Below are 22,284 nucleotides of genomic sequence, written 5' to 3' on the forward strand. Positions count from 1 at the left end.
CACATTCAATGTGTGTTAACTCTATCACAGAAGAATGCCACCCCACCTGAACTCAGCTTATCTCTGTACAACCACTCAGGAGATTGACCGTGGGAGACCTAGCAATGACCGATTCCAAACAGTCCTTATCCCGTAGGAGGCAGTTTAATATTGATAAACACATTTAGTTTACTAAGCAATAAATGTTTGTGCCCAATGTTCCATAGACTCATTTATAACATTAAATTTGTCATATCACACTTGTGCCACAACCTGATCTGATAATATTTACATTCAAAACAATATGGAAAAACTCAACAACATATTCCAAGCAGGCAAAAAAATGACTAATAGCATATTCTCAATTATCCACCATGCCTAGCACTGGGGATGGGGGTGCGGCGAGGGGTGAAAGCAGCTTCAATCCAATTCTGAATCAGGTATTTATTCAGTTGCAAGTCACCTGATGTTAGTGTCCTAGGGCCAGAAAAGCAGTTTTATGTTCTAATTAATGGATGCCAGTAAGTCAGCTGTGGAGAACAACTTTTAGTTTGAAAGATAAGTTGGGTCTAGCAGATTCAACTGGCAATTTTTTTTTTAAATTTAACCTTTTAGTCTGTCTCTACAAAGATACTTCTGTGAACTGGAAGGGGAAAATAACTGAGGAGCTATAAGTGCCTAAAGGCAGGAATTATATACAATGCATGGAAAAGGGTGGTCGCATGTCATTCATCAAGCCATATAAATGACAAAAGTAAATGTCTTCCATGATCTTTTCCTGCTTTAGCTTTACTGTGGTATGTGTACGCAGGACACCATATAAAATAAAACACATTATACTTTTGCACTCTTTAGTCCATAATTTTTTTTTTTGACCAGAGATAGGAAACGTTACTAAAATACAGGACCTTTACTCTGATAGAATATTTTGTTTTGCCAAGAAATTGAACGCTTGTATCAGACGTTCTATAAGCTCCCTTTGTAAAAACTATTACTTTGCTTTATTGTATTTGTACCTCAATCCAGTTAATCAGCAGTATTTAAACATTTCAATATAGGTTATACAAAACAAAATATTCTAAGCATGTAAAAAGAACTAATACAAAGCCCTCCATTATACAAAAGAACCCAAGGCAGGATAGGAAGAGTTTATTTTTCCACAGCGAGTTATGAGCCTGAAAGAGTGGTAGAAGCAGAATCAATAATGATTCTCAAAAGGGAATTGGGTAAATACATATTCAAAGCTATGGGGAGAGAGACTAATAGTATAGCTCTTTCAAAGAGCTGACACATGCACAAATCAGCTTCCTTCTGTGCTATATCATTCAATGAATCTATCCAGTATATGCATGTATATAAACAATAATGTTTTGAGCAGGCGAAGTCCACTTAACCTATTCCAAGCTTTGTTTCCTTATCATAATTATGGAACTAATAACCTTGCAAAGCCTAGCAGGAAACCAACCCATCAATTTTTAAGAATTCCCACGATTATGTTCCATCACCCAGACTGGTAATTCGCTCCACGATTCTATCACCCTCTTACTAAATATAAAATAAATTTGCTTTTGATCTTCTTAGGGCAGTGTTGCCTAGCCCTTGAATCCTGGCCCTGACTGAACAATAATTTTGGATCTAAAGTTGAAATTTCTTTATAATTCTTTCAGACCTCACGAGAGTCTATGCCAATCCTCATCTTCTACATGGAGCAGAGTCCTCCAGGAAACAAGCTTTCCTCATAGCTTATGGAAACAGCCTCCCAGGCATCTTCCGAACTCTATCCCAAGACTGATATAGAATGATTGACTGGAGAAAGAAACCAAAAATAAACAAAGTCCTCCAGATACAGTCTCACCAAGGTCAGATACAACTTCAGCATTTATTCTAAAGGGATAGTTAGTTACCCCCAAATTTTTTATTTACTTTTTGCATTATTAAAACAGATCTATCCACCAAACTCCTCAGATCTATTTCTGCCTTTACCTCAAGCATCATTATTTAATATATATTCCACATTCCCACTTTTTAACCTATTGTCATTCCTTCTACTTGCATTGAACAAAGTGAACTCACAACCTATGGATCAGAACTAAGCTCTGTAGTTCTGCCACATCCAGTTGTGAATGGTGGTGGACAATTAAACAACTCACTGGGGGGAGGTGGTTCCACAAATATCCCCATCCTCAATGATGGGGGAGCCCAGCACATCAGTGCAAAAGATAAGGCTGAAGCATTTGCTACAATCTTCAGCCAGAAGTGCCGAGTGTATGATCCATCTCGGCCTCCTCTGGAGGTCCCCAGCATCAAATATGCCAGTCTTCAGCCAATTCGATTCACTCCATGTGATATCAAGAAACGGCTGAAGGCACTGAATACTGCAAAGGCTATGGGCCCTGACAATATTCCAGCAATAGTACTAAAGACTTGTGCTCCAGAACTTGCTGTGCCCCTAGCCAAGCTGTTCCAGTACAGTTACAACACCAGCATCTACACAGCTATATGGAAAATTGCCCAGGAACGTCCTGTACACAAAAAGCAGGACAAATCCAACCCAGCCAATTACCGCCCCATCTGTCTACTCTCGATCATCATTAAAATGATGGAAGAGGTCATCAACAGTGCTATCAAGCTGCAATTGCTTAGCAATAACCTGCTCACTGATGCTCAGTTTGGATCCCAACAGGGCCACTCAGCTCCTGACCTCATTCAAACATGGACAAAAGAGCTGAACTCCCAAGGTGAGGTGAGAGTGTCCTTGACATCAAGGCCGCATTTGACCGAGAGTGGCATTAAAGAGCCTTAGTAAACTGGAGCCACTGGTTGGAGTCATACCTAGCACAAAGGAAGACAGTTGAGGTTGTTGGAGGTCAGTCAACTCAACTCCAGGACATCACTGCAAGAGTTCCTCAGGCTGGTGTCCTTGGCCCAACCATTCAGTTGCTTCATCAATGACCTTCCTTCCATCAAAAGTCAGAAGTGAGGATGTTCATTGATGATTGCACAATGTTCAGCACCATTCATGACTCCTCAGATACTGAAGCAATCCATGTCCAAATGCAGCAAGACCTGGACAATATCCAGGCTTGGGCTGACAAGTGGTAAGTAAATTTGCACCACACAAGTGTCGGGCAATGGCCATCTCCAACAAGAGAGAATCTAATCATCGTCCCTTGATGTTCAATGGCATTACCATCACTGACTCCCCCACTATCAATATCCTGAGGGTTTCCATTGGTCAGAAACTGAACTGGACTAGCCATATAAATACGGTGGCTACAAAAGCAGGTCAGATGCTAGGAATCCTGTAATGACTAACTCACCTCCTGACTCCCCAAAGCCTGTCCATCATCTACAAGGCTTAAGTCAGGAGTGTGATGGAATACTCCCCACTAGCCTGGATGAGCGCAGCTCCCACAATACTCGAGAAGCTTGACACCATCCAGAACAAAGCAGCCCGCTTCATTGGCACATCCACAAACATTCAGTCCCTCCACCACCAAAGCACAGTAGCAGCAATGTGTCCCCATCTACTAGGTGCACTGCAGAAATTCACCAAGCTCCTTAGACAGCATCTTCTAAACCCGCGACCACTACCATCTAGAAGGGCGAGGGCATAGATGGGATAGATGGAAACACCACCACCTGGAAGTTCCCCTCCAAGTCACTCACCATCCTGACTTGGAAATATATCGCCGTTCCTTCACTGTTGTTGAGACAAAATCCTGGAACTCCCTCCCTAACAGCACAGTGGGTGTACCTAACCACATGGACTGCAGCGGTTCAAGAAGGCAGCTCACCATCACCCTTCTCAAGGGCAACCAGGGATGGGCAATAAATGCTGGCCTAAGCAACGAAGCCCACATCCCGTGAATGAATAAAAAAAAAATTAATATGCAAACATGGTCTTCAGTGCATGCAGGTGCCCCGCATCAGTAACTTGAGAATTTCTGTAGCTCACAGGATTTCAAAGTTATTAATGGACCCAAATGTAATGAAGACTCCTGCACTTCCTATTTTAGGCAGCAACAATTATCAATAGGTCATTTGTAAATTGTAATATATTTTTAATGTGTCTCCTATATTTGATTTAACTGATTGGCCTTTATTTTCTACATTTTAGGTTTAATGTTTTTCATTTTTGAACAGGACTCTTCTAAATGGTAATGGTTATGGGTTTGGAAGGTGCTGTCTAAAGAGCCTTGTTGAATTCCTTCAGTACATTTTGTTGATAGTGCATACTGGCAGGTGCATCTGAGTTTTCTCATCATATGTGTGCCTCACTAGTTTGGTAATGTTGCCCAACCAATCAGCAAAAATCTCCACTGAAGATCAGTTTTATGCTTCCCACACAGGTAATGAGCTGTCCCATTTCTGAGCGGACTATAAATAATATATAATGAGGAAAACAGACTGCATCAACAATGCTGCACATAACATCTCGAAACACTGATTTTCAACCAAGAATCCAACTCCTTTGCTACATGTATGACAATGAAGAATATCTTTTCAGGATCTCTTCTGTAAGGTGACCCATGAGCTGAGTTCAAGTCAAGGCTTTCTCGATTGCCAAGCACATCAGCCTCAGCTCAGAAACCCATACAGCATGAAAGGGCTTAAAAGAAAAGTCAACAACTTGAGAATAACTCCAAGATCATGCAGAAACGGAATCACGAAGGCAGCAGCCTTGGCTGGTACTCAATCTCACTAAATGGGTTGACGATGGGCTTATTTCTGTTTCCCATGCTCCTGTTTTCAGCAAGACTTCAGATCAATTGTACATCTCACTGAATTTGCTGCCCTTGTGCTGACATTTTAAAATTTAATTGCTTAAAATATTCCAAGCATCGTCATCCAAGGTTGGACATAGTCCTGTACTGGCATTACGATGCTTTTACACTGATCTATATTGTATAATCTTTCAGCCCAACCAATCCTTGCTGGCACTTATCCTCCATTTGAGCCTTTCCTCATCCTTCCTCAGCTATTATCAACTCAAGCCTCTATTCTATTCTTCAAGCATGCTAACTCTTATGAATTAACTGCATGAGCTGCAATTTCTCAGTCAAATTCAGCCTCTTCCCCCTCTCAGGCTCTGAAAATACTGAAATTTTAAATTGTCCTAACCCGCATGTGTACCCAGTACAGGATTGCTCGCGTGGACCTGATCACTCGCACCTCAGCACGCGCCTGCACTCGGATGGAACCAGAAAGGAAACTCAAAGTGGGCCTGCAAAAGCACATTAGTTTGTTGAGCCTAAAGCAATTATGTACAATGAGGTACTCTGCACAACATGCTAACACTCTGCTTGAGCTATGGGGTGACATAGCACATGGTCCCAGGGTTTGTACTGAAGCTGGAGAAAAAGGTTCTGGCGACCCTCGGCAGGTTTGGAACATTTGACCCTGGTGCACAAAGCAGTTAAGAAGCTTTGAGGAGGAGGAGAGGATTGCAGGTGGCGGTGGTGGAGGATGGTGTTGCGGGGGGGGGGGGGGGGGGGGGGGGATGTGGAATCCCAGGCTCGATCATATAAATGAGTCAGGGAAAACACTGATCCCGAGTAGCCAGGTGCAGCTCTCCGAAGCCCAGAATTGGTTGCAGGAGAGCTGCATGGAGAAAGAGACTTGGGGTAAGAGATGTAAAGACAGGGGTGAAAGAGACTGCTGAGCATTCCGAGAGAGACTTCTCATAGACCCCCACGGGTGAATGCTCCCACAAAAGGAAACACATTAAGCCTCCCAACAGAGACCCCAATTGGTGTGAGCAGCCATGATGTCTCAGCATCCCAGTTTTCTAAAGGGGTCTTAAATCAGGCATTAGATTCTTCATCAGCAAGTAAGACAACTTTTGTAATGAGGTGTAATTTCAGTGACCAACATCCTGCTTCACAAAGATGCCTAAAGAATGTCCAACCAGAGACTGGATGCCAGAAAAATAGCCTGATTTAGGGTGGCTGGTTAAGATCGGTGATTGGCCCCTTGTTGGTCACTGATATTAGACCTCATTACAAAAATTATATTGGTCTCCCCTTGGGTGTAAAGTACTCTGATATGTTTAAGATCAAATAAGCGACTATTGAGGTGTATGAACCAATCTATATTGGTTTACTTTTGAGAAAAAAAAGCAACTCAGCTTTTATACCAAATCTTTTGATTTTTAAAAAGTTAGTCTGCTAATTAATGAATTGGTGGTGTTGGCATTACTGCTTCTTCCTTATCTGCTTATCTACCTTCCACTTAAGTGCATCTATATTATTCATCCCAACCATTCATACCGCAGAAGAATTGTTACAGTGCAGGAGACCATTCAGCCCATCGTGTCTGCATACCCTCTTCAAATGAGCATTTCACCTCGTGCCATTCTGCTGCTTTCTCCCCATAGCCCTGCGCATTACTTGAAAAGAAACAACTGTCTAATTCCCTCTTGAATGTCTCAATTGAACCTGCCTCCACCACACTCCCAGGCAGTGCATTCCAGATCCTAACCACTTGCTGTGTGAGGAAGCTTTTTCTCAAAGCAACTCGCTGTGTGAAAAAGTTGGTAGAGAGTTCCACATTCTCACCACTATCTGAAGAAAGAAGTCTGAATTCCCTATTGGATTTCTTCATGACTATCTTGTATTGATGACTCTCGTCTCTGATTTTGTCCTTGTCCACATGGTTAATGGCACTCTTATTTATGCATAAATTCTACAGAAACTTCAGATGAGGACAGATGCATGTTTAAATGTGGGAATCCAAAAGTTGCTGTCAGACATGCACCACTCTTCTATTAGGTCCACAAAAATGGCACTTCACTATTGCTAGCAACATCCTAGGGGTTACCGTTGATCAGACACAGAACTGGACTAGCCATACAAATACGGTGTCTACAAGAGCAGGTCAGAGGTTAAGAATCCTGCATTGAGTAACTCACCTCCTGACTCCCCAGGCCTGTCCACAGGCACAAGTCAGGAGTGTGATAGTATACTCTCCACTTATCTGGATGAGTACAGCTCCAACAATACTCAAGAAGCTTGACACCGTCCAAGACAAAGCAGCCCGCTTGATTGGTACCCTTTCCACAAACATTCACTCCCTCCACCACCAGTGCAGTGGCAGCAATGTGTACCATCTACATGATGCACTGCAGGAATTCACCAAGGCCCCTTAGGCAGCACTTTCCAAAACCCACAATTGCTACCATCTAGAAGGACAAGGGCAGCAGACACTCAGGAACACCACCACCTGGAAGATCCTCTCAAAACCACTCATTGTCCTGACTGTCGCTGGGTCAAAAATCCTGGAACACTCTCCCTAACAGCATTGTGGGTGTACCTACACCACACGGACTGAAGCGGTTCAAGAAGGTAGCTCATCACCAGCTTCTCAAGGGCAATTGGGGATGGGCAATAAATGCTGGTCTAGCCAGCGACACCCACATCCCATAAATGAATAAAAAAAGACTGCTTCAACACTGGAAGGTTTTGCATGATAGGTGCAATCTAAACTCAAAGAAAGTTAAGCTTTGTCCATTTCAGTCTAAGTATGCTTTAAATGTGTGATTAAAAGTGTTAATAATTGCAGGTTAACCTTTCTAGCACTGAAAATTAAAAGTGCTACAGTCCAAGTACAATTTTTATTTTAATTTATCTTAAAAGTGGGGGGTCTCCTTCCTTTGGGTTTAGATTGTTTTTGGCAGATTTGAAGATTTGTGTACATTCGAAGATAAATTGTTGAACTAAATCACCATTAAAAAAGCATGCATTGGTTTATAAAGATGGTTTAACATCTTTTTCCCCCTCAGTCTTACACCAAAGGGGAGAATATACCTCAGAAAGCTGAACCTTCATTTGAAAATTGTTGTCAGGTCTGGCAAGACTTGAACTGTTTGCAAGACCCAGTTGTGGAAAGTACAAACTGTTTCTATGCAAAAGAAAAATCAACACATTACTGGCATTAGCAAACACCTTACACAATTTGTTTTGCTTCTATGTTCATTATTTGCATATCAGTATTTATCAAACAGGAAGAAATCACTTCAGGGGATGACACAATAAGGGAATTTATGAAAGTGAACAGATTTACAGAGTGAGGGAAATATGGGCCTATGCTGCTCCATGTTAAAATGCAACATATTGTTCAGTATTTGGTTCTCACATTGCACCAGACGTAAAATTAATGATACTGGAAGCGACCAATTTTGTCTAATTACATTAGCAAACAGCAGCTTCTGTGGGCAAACTGGCTTGCCTCACAAAATAGTGAAAGCTGAATAATTAAATGTATATAGCAAGAAAATAAAAATTGTACTTGGACTATAGTACACATTTCAAACGCCAGTTTCATACAAGTATCTGTCTATAATTAATTTCTAATTATTTAAATAAAACAAATGGTTCTTATACTCGCAATAAAAAGGGAAATTTTCTTCACCATTCAATAAATATGTTTTAAAAACAATCTTCCCAATACCCGCAGTACTAAGCATAATTCCCTCTGCTGAGAACTGAAAAAGATAATGACACTTCACTGTACATTGTACACCAGGATTAACATACCTTTACAGTGTGAATCCTTGAATGTTCAAGGGACTGCCATAAAAGTAATTGGTTTTATTTTGCTTAGAATCAATCCTGTCGTTAAACAGTGGGTGAGCTGCAAAAAAAAAAAATGCAAACCCAGGTGGCCCAATGTGAGTCATTTCCTTCCACCTGCTAATAGTCTTGGGGTTAATAGCATGCAGTTCCCCTTTTTGCACCATTTTCAAATGGCAACTACAGATGAATGGCTGAAATCACTAGATCTGATAATGGGCTCATTTTTAACCCAAATGAGGTGACTTGGCTGAATCTAATTATTTTGGTGGCTGACTATTTAACATGTTCACTTTATATCCCTTTATGCATGAATTTAGCCATTTATTTTATATGGGTTAACAACTGCATTTTAATAGTCACAAGGGAATATTTTATAAAACGCATTAACCTGTACAGTTTCAACTGAAGGCATTTACAAGCAAATTTCCATTATACCCACTATTGTAATAGGCTGAAATCAGAGAGAGGAAACAGCTTATACAATATTGAGAAAACCTGCTACTATTGAAAATTTGGTGTGGGCCTCTATTGCTTGTAGATGAAGGGGGATTAATTCAAGAGTTCCCATTACAGGGCCATTCTTAAAAAACGAAGTCACTGATTAAGTATGTTAACTATTCAACAAAATACTCCTAAATAACAATCAGATTTTATGGAGAACAACCACAACATAAAGCAAGTGATCAAATAAGATGAATAACTGCTTAACTTATTGGTTAGAAATATTACTGATCATATAAAGTCTTCATCAAGATACATGTAGATTCATATACAATTTCCAACATCTCAGTTTCAAAAGGAAGCCAGAATCTGATGACAGAAAGTCAATGATCAAGCTTGGTGAAAATCCAATAAACGATTGAGATCACAGTTATGTACTGACTATTTTAGGATTCCAAACCAAGGTCAGGTGCATATCTGAATGAACACAGATTACATTTTATGACTTGCATTCTGCAGATCAAAATCTGATAAAGTATTAAAATATTACAGCAGGGAATGGTTAATATCTACTTTTTTTGATGCTGGTCAGACAGAGAACAAATCAAACTTTTTGAATCCAAAGACAGAAAAAATGTTATGTTTAAAAGAGAAGCATATCAGAATGTACATTAAGCAGCATCCTGATAGTTTGATGGACAGAAGAACTCTTCACAATAGCATGATGTCAGAATAGAAAATCACAACTTTGATCCCAAGTCTACCAGGAGTTTGCTACCTTGACCACAGTTGTGTTTAGGATGCTACATTGGGCCCCTAGGGAGAGGTAGAATCACTAGATGTCTTATTCCTGATTGCTATCCATTGAATCCTGCTTAATGTCACTTGAACAAAAGCCTACTGAGGCTCACACATGAGAAATAACCATTTTTTTGAGCAGGAGATTGCAACCAGCAATGTGGTATCAGAACCTGTGCTTCCAAAATTGACAAGAAAGTTGGGCAAAAGTACATTAAAAACAGTGATAGCTGCAAAAATGTGTATTCCTGCTTTGCCTACTAGTTTTATGGAAATTTTCAACAAGAATTGTGTTACAATTGTACTTAAGGGTAGCATAGTGAGTATGTCACTCAACTAGTAATCCAGAGACTAACAATTCAGAGACAAGAGATCAAATTCCATCATGGTACCTGGGAAATTTAAATTCAATTAATCAAATAAATCTGGAATAAAATGCTAGTATCAGCAATAGTGACCAGGAAACTACTGGATCGTGATAAAAATGCATCTGGTGCACCAAGGTACTTTAGGGAAGGAAAGCTGACATCCTTAACTCAGTCTGACCCACATGACTCCAGATCCACAGCAATGTGGTTAACAACTGCAATGGGCCAGCAAGCCACTCAGTTGTATTAAAGAAGGCAGCTCACCACCCCACCTTCTCAAGAGCAATTAAGAATGGGCATTAAACGCTTGACTTTCCAGAGGTGCCTACTTCCTTGAATGAATAAAAGAAATTGAAGTTAAACTAAAATAGGAGGTCACTCTTTCAAAACATTCCAATAGTTACAAGTACTCTCCATGATCAGTTTTTGTTCAAAGTAAGGAATTACTTACGAAGCTCAGAGTCACATTATTTCCCACAACATCTTAGCATTTTAACTCATGGGCAAGAGATTAAGGATGGTGTTATTGCCTTTGCTGCTTTCTTTACTGCTGTGTAGCTATAGTGCTATGTATGAGCGTTGGGCATGAGCGAGCATAGAGCACTAAGCATTCAAGGTTAGATTCACCAATGTGGTTAACTATCCTGTACTTGATTCAAGATCATTACAATTTGAGTCTAAACACCCTAAAATCAGAACAAGTACTGGGGCCCCATGTATTGGTGCACTTTGCCATACTGTACTGATTCAGATTATCCATAAAATTCAGCACATGATGAGTTTATTTTAGATGAATGACTGAAACAAAGAAGCAGGGGAGGAGAAAAGGTTCACTTCAGAATGAAAGGAAACTTGAGTGTAATTCAATTTGGTCTCATTGCCGTACTTAGTTTATTACATTTTGGAAAATGTTGGCCATTATTTCAAAATCAACCTAATGTTATTAAAAAAAAAAGTCCTGAATAAGCACATAAATATAGTGTCCTAAAATATGCAAGCAATAAGGCTGGAATTTATAAGTGATCCTTCAGTGCATATTTTTCAATTTTAATGTCTGACCCCTGCTATCTCAGTGAATAAGTTAGACTAGAAATACAAGAGAAAAAAAATCATTCAGTCATGAGATGTGGGTGCCGCAGGCAAAGGGCAGCATTTATTGCCCACGTCTAATTGTCCTTGAGAAGGTAGTGATGACCCATCCTCTTGAACTGTTGCAGCCCATGTGGTGAAGGTACACCCTTACTGCTGTTAGGGAGTTCCAGGATTTTGGCCCTGAGTATTAGGCATCTGGTAAGAGGCATGAGTTTTAGGAAAAAACGAGAGCACTCAAATTAAAGAGAACAGGAAAAAAAATGAAATACAAATAGCAGGAAATATATAAATGGGAATTAAAGAAAAAATGAAAAAGTTAAATAAAACACCATGGGTTTAGCATAAAAGAAACTCATGAAGAATGTAAGGTAAACATAAAGTCAATTAAACAGAGAAGCATTGAAACATATGGAAAAGGCAGAATAAGTAAAACAATTTTTAACTTTACATTTTGACTATTTCTTGGATCAGGGTAACTTTCAAAAATCTTAGTTCAAAACACAGCAAGTTTCTAAATTTTGAACCTGCCATTGCAGGATATGGGGAATGCAGCTCAGACATTTCCCTTTAGGGGCAAGATTTGGACCCTTCGTAGCAACTAGCTCAGGAATAGCATTGGCTATAGTTTGAGAGCAAGTCACCTGTCAATCTTCCTGATTAAGATTACTATATTAGTGTTAAGCTATCATGACTTAAAAGATCAAAACAATTAATCATATATTGCTGTTGTTGGAATGGTCCAAGAACATGTGTTAAACTTACACCAAGGGGTTTTCAAACTAACTCAATCCTGAGTCAAGTGCTTCAAGAGAGCAATGTTTAAGTATGCCACAATTTTCAAACGATAATTTTTGGTTGATGTGGTTTGTTTTTTTTTTCTTACTTTCTGAAGCTGGTAATACATGATAAGGTACAATTCCACAACCACCAACAGTCCTCCGCTATCTCACCAAAATGTCCATTCCATACATGTAATCCTAGATACATTTAACTGTGGAAAAGTCACAGTTGAGATTCATCCCACCCTCATACACTGTTCACACACTTTTTAAGCTGATGCCAGACAAAAAGAATTAAATCTCTCGTTGAATTTTTCTCTTCCTAGCCAAGGGCACTAAAGCTAAAAGACTTTGTTAAAAGCTTAGTTTTCAGACAGCAATACCAAACAATCCTCCATGTGCTGCACACTATCATGTGCCTTTAAGCCAGGTGCATGCTGTTTTACAAAGCAGATCCAGTTTTCTCTGTATGACAAAAGACCTGGTTTCCATTTCCTGAATTCTCCAATGGCACCTGGATTCAGGTGGCCTGCAAACTGATGCTCAGTGTCAGGATGGCCATGTTATACCGCACCAGCTCTGTGAGTTCAGCTGGCTGGTGGAAGAGGCTGTTGCGATGGAAAATATGCAAGTTGACAGTTCTGACAGTTTACTTTGAGGAGCGCAACTGATTGCAGGAAAATTGTGTGTCAGTAGTAGATGATGTTCCAATCAATTAAAAACAGTTGTAGTGCTTCCACAACTGTTCTGGCCAAGATCTGCTACTACAACAGAGTCCAGGATTAAAATATGGGAACGTTCCTGATCTCTACAGTTCATTATCATACAATTTTTCCACTGAAACACTAAGTTAGCCAGAGAAAATGAAGTTTTAGAAGGATTGGTTGACAATGGCATCTGGAACCATTGAGTAGTTTAAGAATGCAAAAGCAACAATAGATGAAATGGTTTAATGATACAGAAGAAGATTGTCATACGTGACAAGTAGAAGAATTGTTTTGAGCTATAAATCATAAGAGACAATGGCAAAGATCAAAAAGGTATGTCATTGTTTTTCCTTACCAATTTTATCTCTCTTACCCCTCCAACCTCCTCACTCATGCCCCAAAGCTTCTACAGGTACTGGAACTCTCAGTCTCACTTGGCTATTACTCAGCTGAGACTTGATGATGAATGTGAGAAAGCTATCCAGTCAATCCCAAGACGTATTAGAGCCAAGGCTGGTCCTGCCCTCTTTAGGCACTCACACACACAGCAGCAAAGACTGTAGCAGCAACAATTTCAAAACTACTCCTTGTTTGGGAGAAGGCTGACATCACCACAAAAGGGAAAAATAACAAAAGAAAGCAAAAGAAAATGTGAAATCTGACTAATTTAGGTCATACTAAACCAAAATATTACGAACGCTGGGAATCTAAAACCTAAATAGGAAATACTCAGCAGCTTTGACAGCATCTGTGGAGAGAGAAACAGAGTCAACGTTTCAGGTCTGTGACGTTTCCAGGGATGCTGGCAGACCTGCTACCAATTGACTCCAGTGTTGGCTGTTGTCAGTTGTACTCTCACCTTAGCGAAGGGACTTCAGCACAAAATTTCATCACAATACTGAGGTAGCATTACGATACCAGAGGTGGGGTCTTTTGGGTGACAGTGCTAAACCAAGGCACTTGTCTGACTGTTTGGGTAGAAATAAAGATCATGTGGCACTATTCAAAGCAGGGCAAGATGTTCCGTAGTAACTGAGCAACTTTCCTCCCTCTTTCAACTACATGAGGTACAAATTAATTAACCAATTCTAATTTGAGAAATTTTAAACCCAGGTTAGCAAGAGTTGAGCTGAGACACTCAAGTGCACAGGTGTACAACTAGGCTTTAATCAGCTAAAATTGGACAACTTACTTGGACCTATTAAGAATGTTGGCTTGCAAGACTGCCAGTATCAAGTAACAATCCATCTAGATCCCATTAGTGAACCAGGCTAAAGTATGTCAGATCTGCTTAGCTCAATTAAGTGATTACCAAAACTCCCCCAGAGAAACAACTTGGTTCCAATCACCCATCACGAACTGTCATCTTGGAGCTAACCTCACTTGAGGTTTGTATACAAAATGAGATGCTGGGAAATTCTTCCGAAACTCTACGAAATGTTCAGAGTTATGTTGTCCTTTTATTTAACATCCAGTTTTCAATTTTAAAGGAACTTGATAAAGGGGGAGACTTTTGACCAAAGTCTAAGATTTAAGGTCACATGGCAAAACAGTGTAAGGAACAAAGTGAGCCAGGCAAGACTGCAATCATTAATTTTACAGCTTATAAGAAAGCACCAGCTTATCTGATGAGACTACCTTTCCAAAATGAAAGAAGCTTCCAAGTTATTTGTACCTTACATCTGAAGAGTGGAATGCTAAAAACACGCTAGAAAGATCTCACTGGTCAACCTATTTAAGCCGATATAGAAGAGCTTTGCATTACATCAAGAAGTCCAATACAGCCTACAGGTATTTCAAACAATTGTATAATTGTCACTCTGTAAACCACTGTGCTCCTGTTGTAAAAAGTACTGTAATGGTGTTAGAAATGTTTCAATGCCAAATTACTGCATGATGGATCAACGGGAAGTAATCATTACAATTTTACATGTATATTTATTTGTTCTATCAACTATTCCATTTAGACAGACATTTTGGTTATTACGAAGTTGCACATTATGTAACACAAAGGAAACAGCACTTAATCTATGATCACAGATTATATATTGTATATTTATTTGTTCAACTAGATATTTTGGCTATTACAAAGTTACACATTTTATGTGTAACACAAAGCAAATAGCACTGTCAGTGCTCACAAATTATGTTTTAAAAGAAGTCACACCCACCATACCAAAGCCTATTTTACCTTGAGATATTGAACTCTGCTTACCATCATAATCGCATTAATTGAAAGACAGAAAAATAAGTTAGAATTTGAAATATACACAGTACTCTTTCACACAGAAAAATGCAATACCTGTGGCATTAATAGTTTGCTCAATCATGTTGCCTGTACATATTTAACAAGACTCCCTTTCCCTTAAGGCATTTTTCTCCTTTGTTGCATCGCCTCATGCCATACACTATCTCCGGCTGGATGAGTGAACTGCTCCTGGGACTCTGCCAGCCATTCTAAAATCAGCAGCCAAGAGGTACACAAGAGCAGCTGAGAGGAACTCTTCCTGCAAATTTCCCTTCCTCCCTGCGAGAAAGTACTTGGCCACCTCTCAGAATTTTGCTGTGATGGCTTGTTCAAAATCAAGAACTCTCTGTGGGAACGACTGTAAATTCAAGGCCCTACTACTGTGTTCTATACGGAAATAGACTCCGAAAACACTATCACAGACACTACCTTCAGAAAGCTGCAATGCCCATTACCTCCCACTGGTGACATTCTTTTCATATCAAACTGAAAATGTATGATTCATAGTATACATTACCTATATAGTGAACAACACATGTCTGTCCCTTTTTCGGAAATGTCCTGCCTAAAGAAAAAGATAGGAAATTAGTGCATTTTATATTTACGAGTTTGCCACAATTCTTTATAATAGGTTGGACAACTAGATGTTAAAATGGTTTTAGAAGAACAGCACAAAACCACGTTAACTTTCGAAAAAAAAATGGTGTCAAATTAGTTGCTTAAAACGTTGGAGTGCCTTTTACATTGGATCTACGATTTTACATTTTATGACTAGTCCGCGATGAGTGCTTGGCTTCAGGCTTTAAGCCTTTGGAGGATTTGATTTCTGCTGCCGGAACTAAAGTTCAAATTCCTTTTTCAGGCACAGGCTCTGTAGAATCAGTAAAATATGAACACGCCTAAATCATTTCCCTTCAGCACGGAGACCAACAGAAGCAACAATACTGCTAATAAAAATCCAGACAGAGTGAAATCGCACAGTCGTTATCTCTCCTTTATAGTACGGTGCTAGCCTTTACGCAGCTGTCAGCAAATGCCATTTAAAAATCCACACACACTGCATTGCTACCAAATTTGTCTAGACTACTAAGACAAGGCTGCTTGCTACAATGCAAAACCTAGTTAAAGCACAATAAATGTCCTTCGGGATAGTAGAATTACCGTCTCCTGGTGATATTGTCTCGATTTCAACACCCATTCTAAAACAATAATAATTTCAAATATATATATTATTTTAGATAGATATATATATATATATAATATATCTTTCGCCAAGGAAATTGCCACGATCCCCAGTGCAGTCTGCAGCAGCGTCTCTTCTAGCCGCACACCCAGCGTGGCTGCAACCACGCAAGAGCCGAGCCCAGCCTAGCCTGTCAATGAGCGCGTGACGTCCTCAACGCCCGTCAGTCATCCGGAGCCCCGCCCTTCCCCAGATGGAATTGGAATGTTGCTGTTTGCTGTGGGCCAATCGGCAGCGAGGGAGAAGGTGGCCTGTCTCCGCCCCCTCTCTCCAGCAAGTTGGGAAGGTGCTTGCTTGCTGCTTGCAGCCAGCGTTAGGTTGGCTTTGCAGTGGTAACCTGGCACTCCACTAAGTGCATAGAGGAAAGAGAGAGCCCTATTCTAAATTTACCGAACATTGCCATCTTGAGAAAGGGCTGCTGAGTGCTGTACTGGACACAATAGAATGAAACGATATTTCAAGAAATTTAGTTCACCCTGGTGTTGCTGTCCTCCACTCAGCTGCAGTTCATTTGGTAGAAGTCTTGTCTCTGGATCACAATGTTCCAAGTTCAAGTCCCACTTCCAGGACTTGAGCCCAAAAATCAAAGCTGATACTCCAGAACCAGGGGTGTGCTGCACCATCGGAGGTCCCATCTTTTGCGTGAGATGTTAAACAGGGGGGCCCCATTGTCTGAGCATAGAGGAGCACAGGGATTACTGCTGCCCAGTAAACCATCACCTTAGTCTCAGGTTTGAGATCCTGGTCCCCAAATACTCTTCCTCAGTCGGCCAAAGACTGAGCTGGCACTGGAGGTGATGATGAATTTAATTGACAATGTCTACCTTTGTTGAGAGGATGCTCCCAAGATATGGAAAATGGTCCACATTTTCCAGAATCTGGCCATTGAGCTTAATTAACAGGGGGGTACTGTGGTGATTTGGGAGCTGGTTAGAAGACGACCTTAGTTTTCTGAGTGTTTAGTGAAAGTTCCATTTTCTCATATGTTTCAGAGAAAGAGTCAACAATGACCTGGATCTCAGTTTCTGAGTGAGTGCACATACAAGCATCATCTGCACACTGGAGCTGCTCACAAGATCCTCCAAATCTGCTGGCAAGAATGGCAGTCCAACAGTAACATGCCCTACTTCAGGGCACTCAAAACCAGCTCAGCTGGGCAGGACATGTGCACAAGATTGACACCACTTCTTGAGGCCACTTCTACTTGTAACTGAGTTGCAGTAGGAGACGCCCAGGAGCACAGCGGAAATACTTTAGGGATGTCCTCAAAGCATCCATGGCCTGTGACTGATCAAAATGGAGAAGGTTAATTCGGGAAGGCACCAAACACATTGAAAGACTCTGTCAGCAACACAAAGAGGCAAATTCCAGGCATTGAAGAGTGCGCACAAAGCTCTAAACAACTCATCTACACATTCCTTCAAGCGCCACCTACCCTGCATGTGGCAGAGTCTACAGATCGCCCTTTGGACTTATCAGAGTGGAAGCAAGTCATCCTCAATCCTGAGGGACTGCCTAAGAAGAAGAAGGCTGCTGCTTTCCCTACATTTCGTGACCATATTTCAAAAGTGCTTCATTGGTTGTAAAGCACTTAGAGACATCCGATGATTGTGAAAATACAAGTATATAAATGCAAGTCTTTTTTCTTTTTCACTCTTTGAAAATCACAGGATATTGGTCATTCTAGCATTCTAGGGTGATTTGATCTCTAACACAGGCAAAGGATTTCAATTGCATCTATAATGGCATCTTCTATCCAAGATATACTTAAACATAATAGTTTTTCTTCCTTCTCAGTGCCACTTTTATTTCCACTTTATAATAAGTATACAACTTCCATCACTGTGTCTGATAATTAGTTCAATCTAGAGCTGCACCTGGGCAATTACTCATGAATCACCTGTGGTATTATTCACAGTGGGTTGAAGGATCTGTGGCTTCATCAGGACATCAGCACTATACCATGTAAAACATAGTGCCTCATTGCATAAATATAATACTCCAGTTTTTTCCAATAGCAATTGCTGACTAGTTGCTATGACACTCTTTTGACCACATGCATTAATTTAGTATTAAACACTTTGTGTATACTCTCACGATATGGGGACATCTATATTTACTTAGCAAACATTTGCTGCCTATCAGGAGGATTGGAAGTAAGGTAATGACAACGAACAATGATCAAAATCACACTCTTCTTTTTGCCCTAGTCCTTTACTGGTAAACTCACAGAAGATTAAAATACACATGTGCATGCAAGAATTGTGATCCCTTGCCTGAAGACAGATTCTTTTGCTTATTTTTTATTTATCAATCAGAAATGTAATTAGTCGCATCTTGATTTTTCACTGGCCAGTTGGTCAGACACTTGCACTTAGGTCAGCAGTGTCATACTGCTACCTAAGTCAGCAGGTCATTGAGTTCAAGCCCCACTTGAGGGCATAATTGAGAACAATGCACTTCAGTACGGTAGTGAGGGAAGACTGTTTTGTTGGAGGTACCATCTCATGGACGAGGTCATTGAACTGCCTAGCTTGTTACCATTGCAATGGGCCCTTCGCACAATGCATTTTATTTTCTTGTTGACAGTCATCTTTTATTAAAAGAATGCAAGGTCATGAAAAGAGTAAGAGGGGATCTAGCAAACAGGTAGGAGGGGAAAAAGCCATTAATCATTTTAACAAAGCTAAATTCTTTTCTTGAACTAGTTTTCTCCAATAGTGCTTAAAAAGATAATGTGCCTGCTGTAAATGCACCCAGAAGGAGTGAGGTGGCTTATTAGTAATGTAACCCACTGGGGTCCTTCTATCGAAAATAATTACCAAAATTCACCATGCAAATAGTCTTTGTTTAAATCAATAGAAACTCATGTAAACTTACTACTATAGGTCCGTTAAAATTCTAGATGAGGGAGTGCCTCATTTAAAGAACTGCTTCTGATGCCAATAATACCATTGCAGGCTCGTATGTCAGAGGTAGATAAGGGCACCCTGGATGAAAATCTTTAATCCAGTAACAAAAGGCATAGAGAGAATGAGAGTCTCTCAGTTTCAACAGTTTCCATCATTACCACTGCTCCCAATTTTTCAGACTGCTGTTGACATTTGCAGCTCCTCAGGACACATGTTTTGTCCCTTACTTGTCCCATTACTACCCCATTTTGCCTTGTACCAAGATCATTTTTGCCTCTGAAATCACTCCTGCCTTCCACCCCAACGTAGACCTTCCTTTTTGGTATTTCTCCCTCTTTCCATGGCTCTGTACTTGCTTAAACCCTGTTACATCTGTAACATTTTCCAGTACTGGTGAGAGGTCATCAACCTGAAACATTTCTGTCTCCACAGATGCTGCCTGTCCTGCTGAGTATCTCCACCATGTTCTGTTCGTGTTTCAGATTTTAAGTACATAACAAATCCGGTATTGCCCCATTGGCATTATCTGAATCATCAATGGAAAGTGTTGTCAACACTTCTATTAAATGTCACTTACTCACGAATAACTTGCTTACTGATGCTCAGCTAGACCACTCGGCTCCAGATCTCAATACAGCCTTGGTTCAAGCATAGACAAATTAGCTGTCTTGCAGAGATGAGGTGATAGTGATTGGTTTTGGTATCAAGGCAGCATTTGACCAAGTGTGGCATCAAGGAGCCCCAGTAAATTTGATGGCAATTGAAATTTCCACTGGCTGAAGTACAATAAAATCCAGAGGAGATGAATCCTAGGGGATCCACCCACAAATCTATGTTAAGCAGAGCTTTGTGGTAGCCAAGGAGGCCCCTTTCCTACATGAATGCATCCCTATTTAACCCGATATGCCTACAAATGAGGTCTGTCAAAAAAAGACTGAACTGCCAAATGAAGACACAATAAAGTAGTAAATGTGTGAAAAAGTCTTTATTCAATTTGTGCACACCTTACAATGGCCTGACCTTGTAAAAGGTCAGAGCTCTGCATTGAAAAATGTCAGGGGTTAGCTCCAGAAAAACTCTGTAATCTTTTTCTGCTCAGTATCCTGTCTTCGGACATGTGCGATACAATCCACCACGTCATCAATGCAGTCAAACATGTTTTGGTACTGCAGTGCAAAATCCCAAAGCATTTCTATGGCCTTTGCGGCATTGGTTAGGGAAACAGGTGGGCAAGCAAGGAGGTGTTCATCAGACTCTTCAGGGTTATCAGCTTCCTCAGACTCCATGATTTTACGCTCTTGTATGGTCCAACTCTGCTCTGATTGGTCGGCACCATCATATGACAAGCTTAGACAAGTCTGGCTAATCCAGAGTTACCGGTGCAGAATTTCAGCTTACCACAGGCATCGTTCTATGGGATATGCTATTCTGTTGGCGGGACTGGTTGACGATTTCAACATAACCAGAATTTTGTGTCATTAGAGTTTGACTAATCGTGATTTCACTGTAATATCTAGCACAAGGGGAGAAGCTTGAGGTTGTTGGAGGCCAATCATCCCAGCTCTAGTACATTACAGCAGATGCTCCTCAGGGCAGTGCCATAGGCCCATCTTCAGCTATTTCATCAATGATGTTCCCTCCATCATAAAGTCAGAAGTGATTATTGCAGAGTGCGCAAATTCACTTGCAACTCCTCATGCAACCATATAAATTCTGTGGATACAAGAGCAGGTCAGAAGCTGGGAATTCTGCAATGAGTGACTAAGGTCTTTATTTCCCAAAGTCACTCTATTATCTACAAGGCACAGGGTCAGGAGTATGATGGAATACTCTCCACTTGCCTGGATGAGTGCAGCTCCAACAACAATCAAGAAGTTTGACACCATCCAGGACAACACAACCTGTTTGATCAGCACAAAAACAGAATTACCTGGAAAAACTCAGCAGGTCTGGCAGCATCGGCGGAGAAGAAAAGAGTTGACGTTTCGAGTCCTCATGACCCTTCGACAGAACTTGAGTTCGAGTCCAAGAAAGAGCTGAAATATAAGCTGGTTTAAGGTGTGTGTGTGGGGGGCGGAGAGATAGAGAGACAGAGAGGTGGAGGGGGGGGCGGTGTGGTTGTAGGGACAAACAAGCAGTGATAGAAGCAGATCATCAAAAGATGTCAACGATAATAGTACAATAGAACACATAGGTGTTAAAGTTAAAGTTGGTGATATTATCTAAACGAATGTGCTAATTAAGAATGGATGGTAGGGCACTCAAGGTATAGCTCTAGTGGGGTTTTTTTAATAATGGAAATAGGTGGGAAAAGGAAAATCTTTATGATTTATTGGAAAAAAAAAGGAAGGGGGAAACAGAAAGGGGGTGGGGATGGGGGAGGGAGCTCATGAGCTAAAGTTGTTGAATTCAAGATTCAGTCCGGAAGGCTGTAAAGTCCCTAGTCGGAAGATGAGGTGTTGTTCCTCCAGTTTGCGTTGGGCTTCACTGGAACAATGCAGCAAGCCAAGGACAGACATGTGGGCAAGAGAGCAGGGTGGAGTGTTAAAATGGCAAGCGACAGGGAGGTTTGGGTCATTCTTGCGGACAGACCGCAGGTGTTCTGCAAAGCGGTCGCCCAGTTTACGTTTGGTCTCTCCAATGTAGAGGAGACCACATTGGGAGCAACGAATGCAGTAGACTAAGTTGGGGGAAATGCAAGTGAAATGCTGCTTCACTTGAAAGGAGTGTTTGGGTCCTTGGATGGTGAGGAGAGAGGAAGTGAGGGGGCAGGTGTTGCATCTTTTGCGTGGGCATGGGGTTGTGCCATAGGAGGGGGTTAAGGAGTAGGGGGTGATGGAGGAGTGGACCAGGGTGTCCCGGAGGGAGCGATCCCTACGGAATGCCGATAAGGGGGGTGAAGGGAAGATGTGTTTGGTGGTGGCATCATGCTGGAGTTGGCGGAAATGGCGGAGGATGATCCTTTGAATGGGAGGCTGGTGGGGTGATAAGTGAGGACAAGGGGGACCCTATCATGTTTCTGGGAGGGAGGAGAAGGCGTGAGGGCGGATGCGCGGGAGATGGGCCGGACACGGTTGAGGGCCCTGTCAACGACCATGGGTGGAAAACCTCGGTTAAGGAAGATGGAGGACATGTCAGAGG

General features: G+C 41.1%; 1 protein-coding gene across 3 annotated transcripts in view; it reads right to left on the reverse strand.

Annotated features, from left to right (window-relative positions):
- The window catches only part of fkbp1b (FKBP prolyl isomerase 1B), a 38,155-nt gene extending 21,796 nt beyond the window's left edge, over nucleotides 1-16,359 (reverse strand). For all 3 annotated transcript variants that reach the window (XM_041187732.1, XM_041187733.1, XM_041187731.1), the window contains exons 1-2: nucleotides 16,150-16,359; nucleotides 15,506-15,553 (exon numbers count right to left, since the gene is read on the reverse strand). In XM_041187732.1, the coding sequence (XP_041043666.1) occupies nucleotides 15,506-15,553; nucleotides 16,150-16,186 (85 nt within the window). In that variant the 5' untranslated portion in view covers nucleotides 16,187-16,359. The remainder of the gene's footprint in view (nucleotides 1-15,505; nucleotides 15,554-16,149) is intronic.
- Nucleotides 16,360-22,284: the final 5,925 nt, after the last annotated feature.

This window comes from Carcharodon carcharias, chromosome 5 (genome assembly GCF_017639515.1).
Source record: "Carcharodon carcharias isolate sCarCar2 chromosome 5, sCarCar2.pri, whole genome shotgun sequence".
Taxonomy (NCBI): Eukaryota; Metazoa; Chordata; class Chondrichthyes; order Lamniformes; family Lamnidae; genus Carcharodon; species Carcharodon carcharias.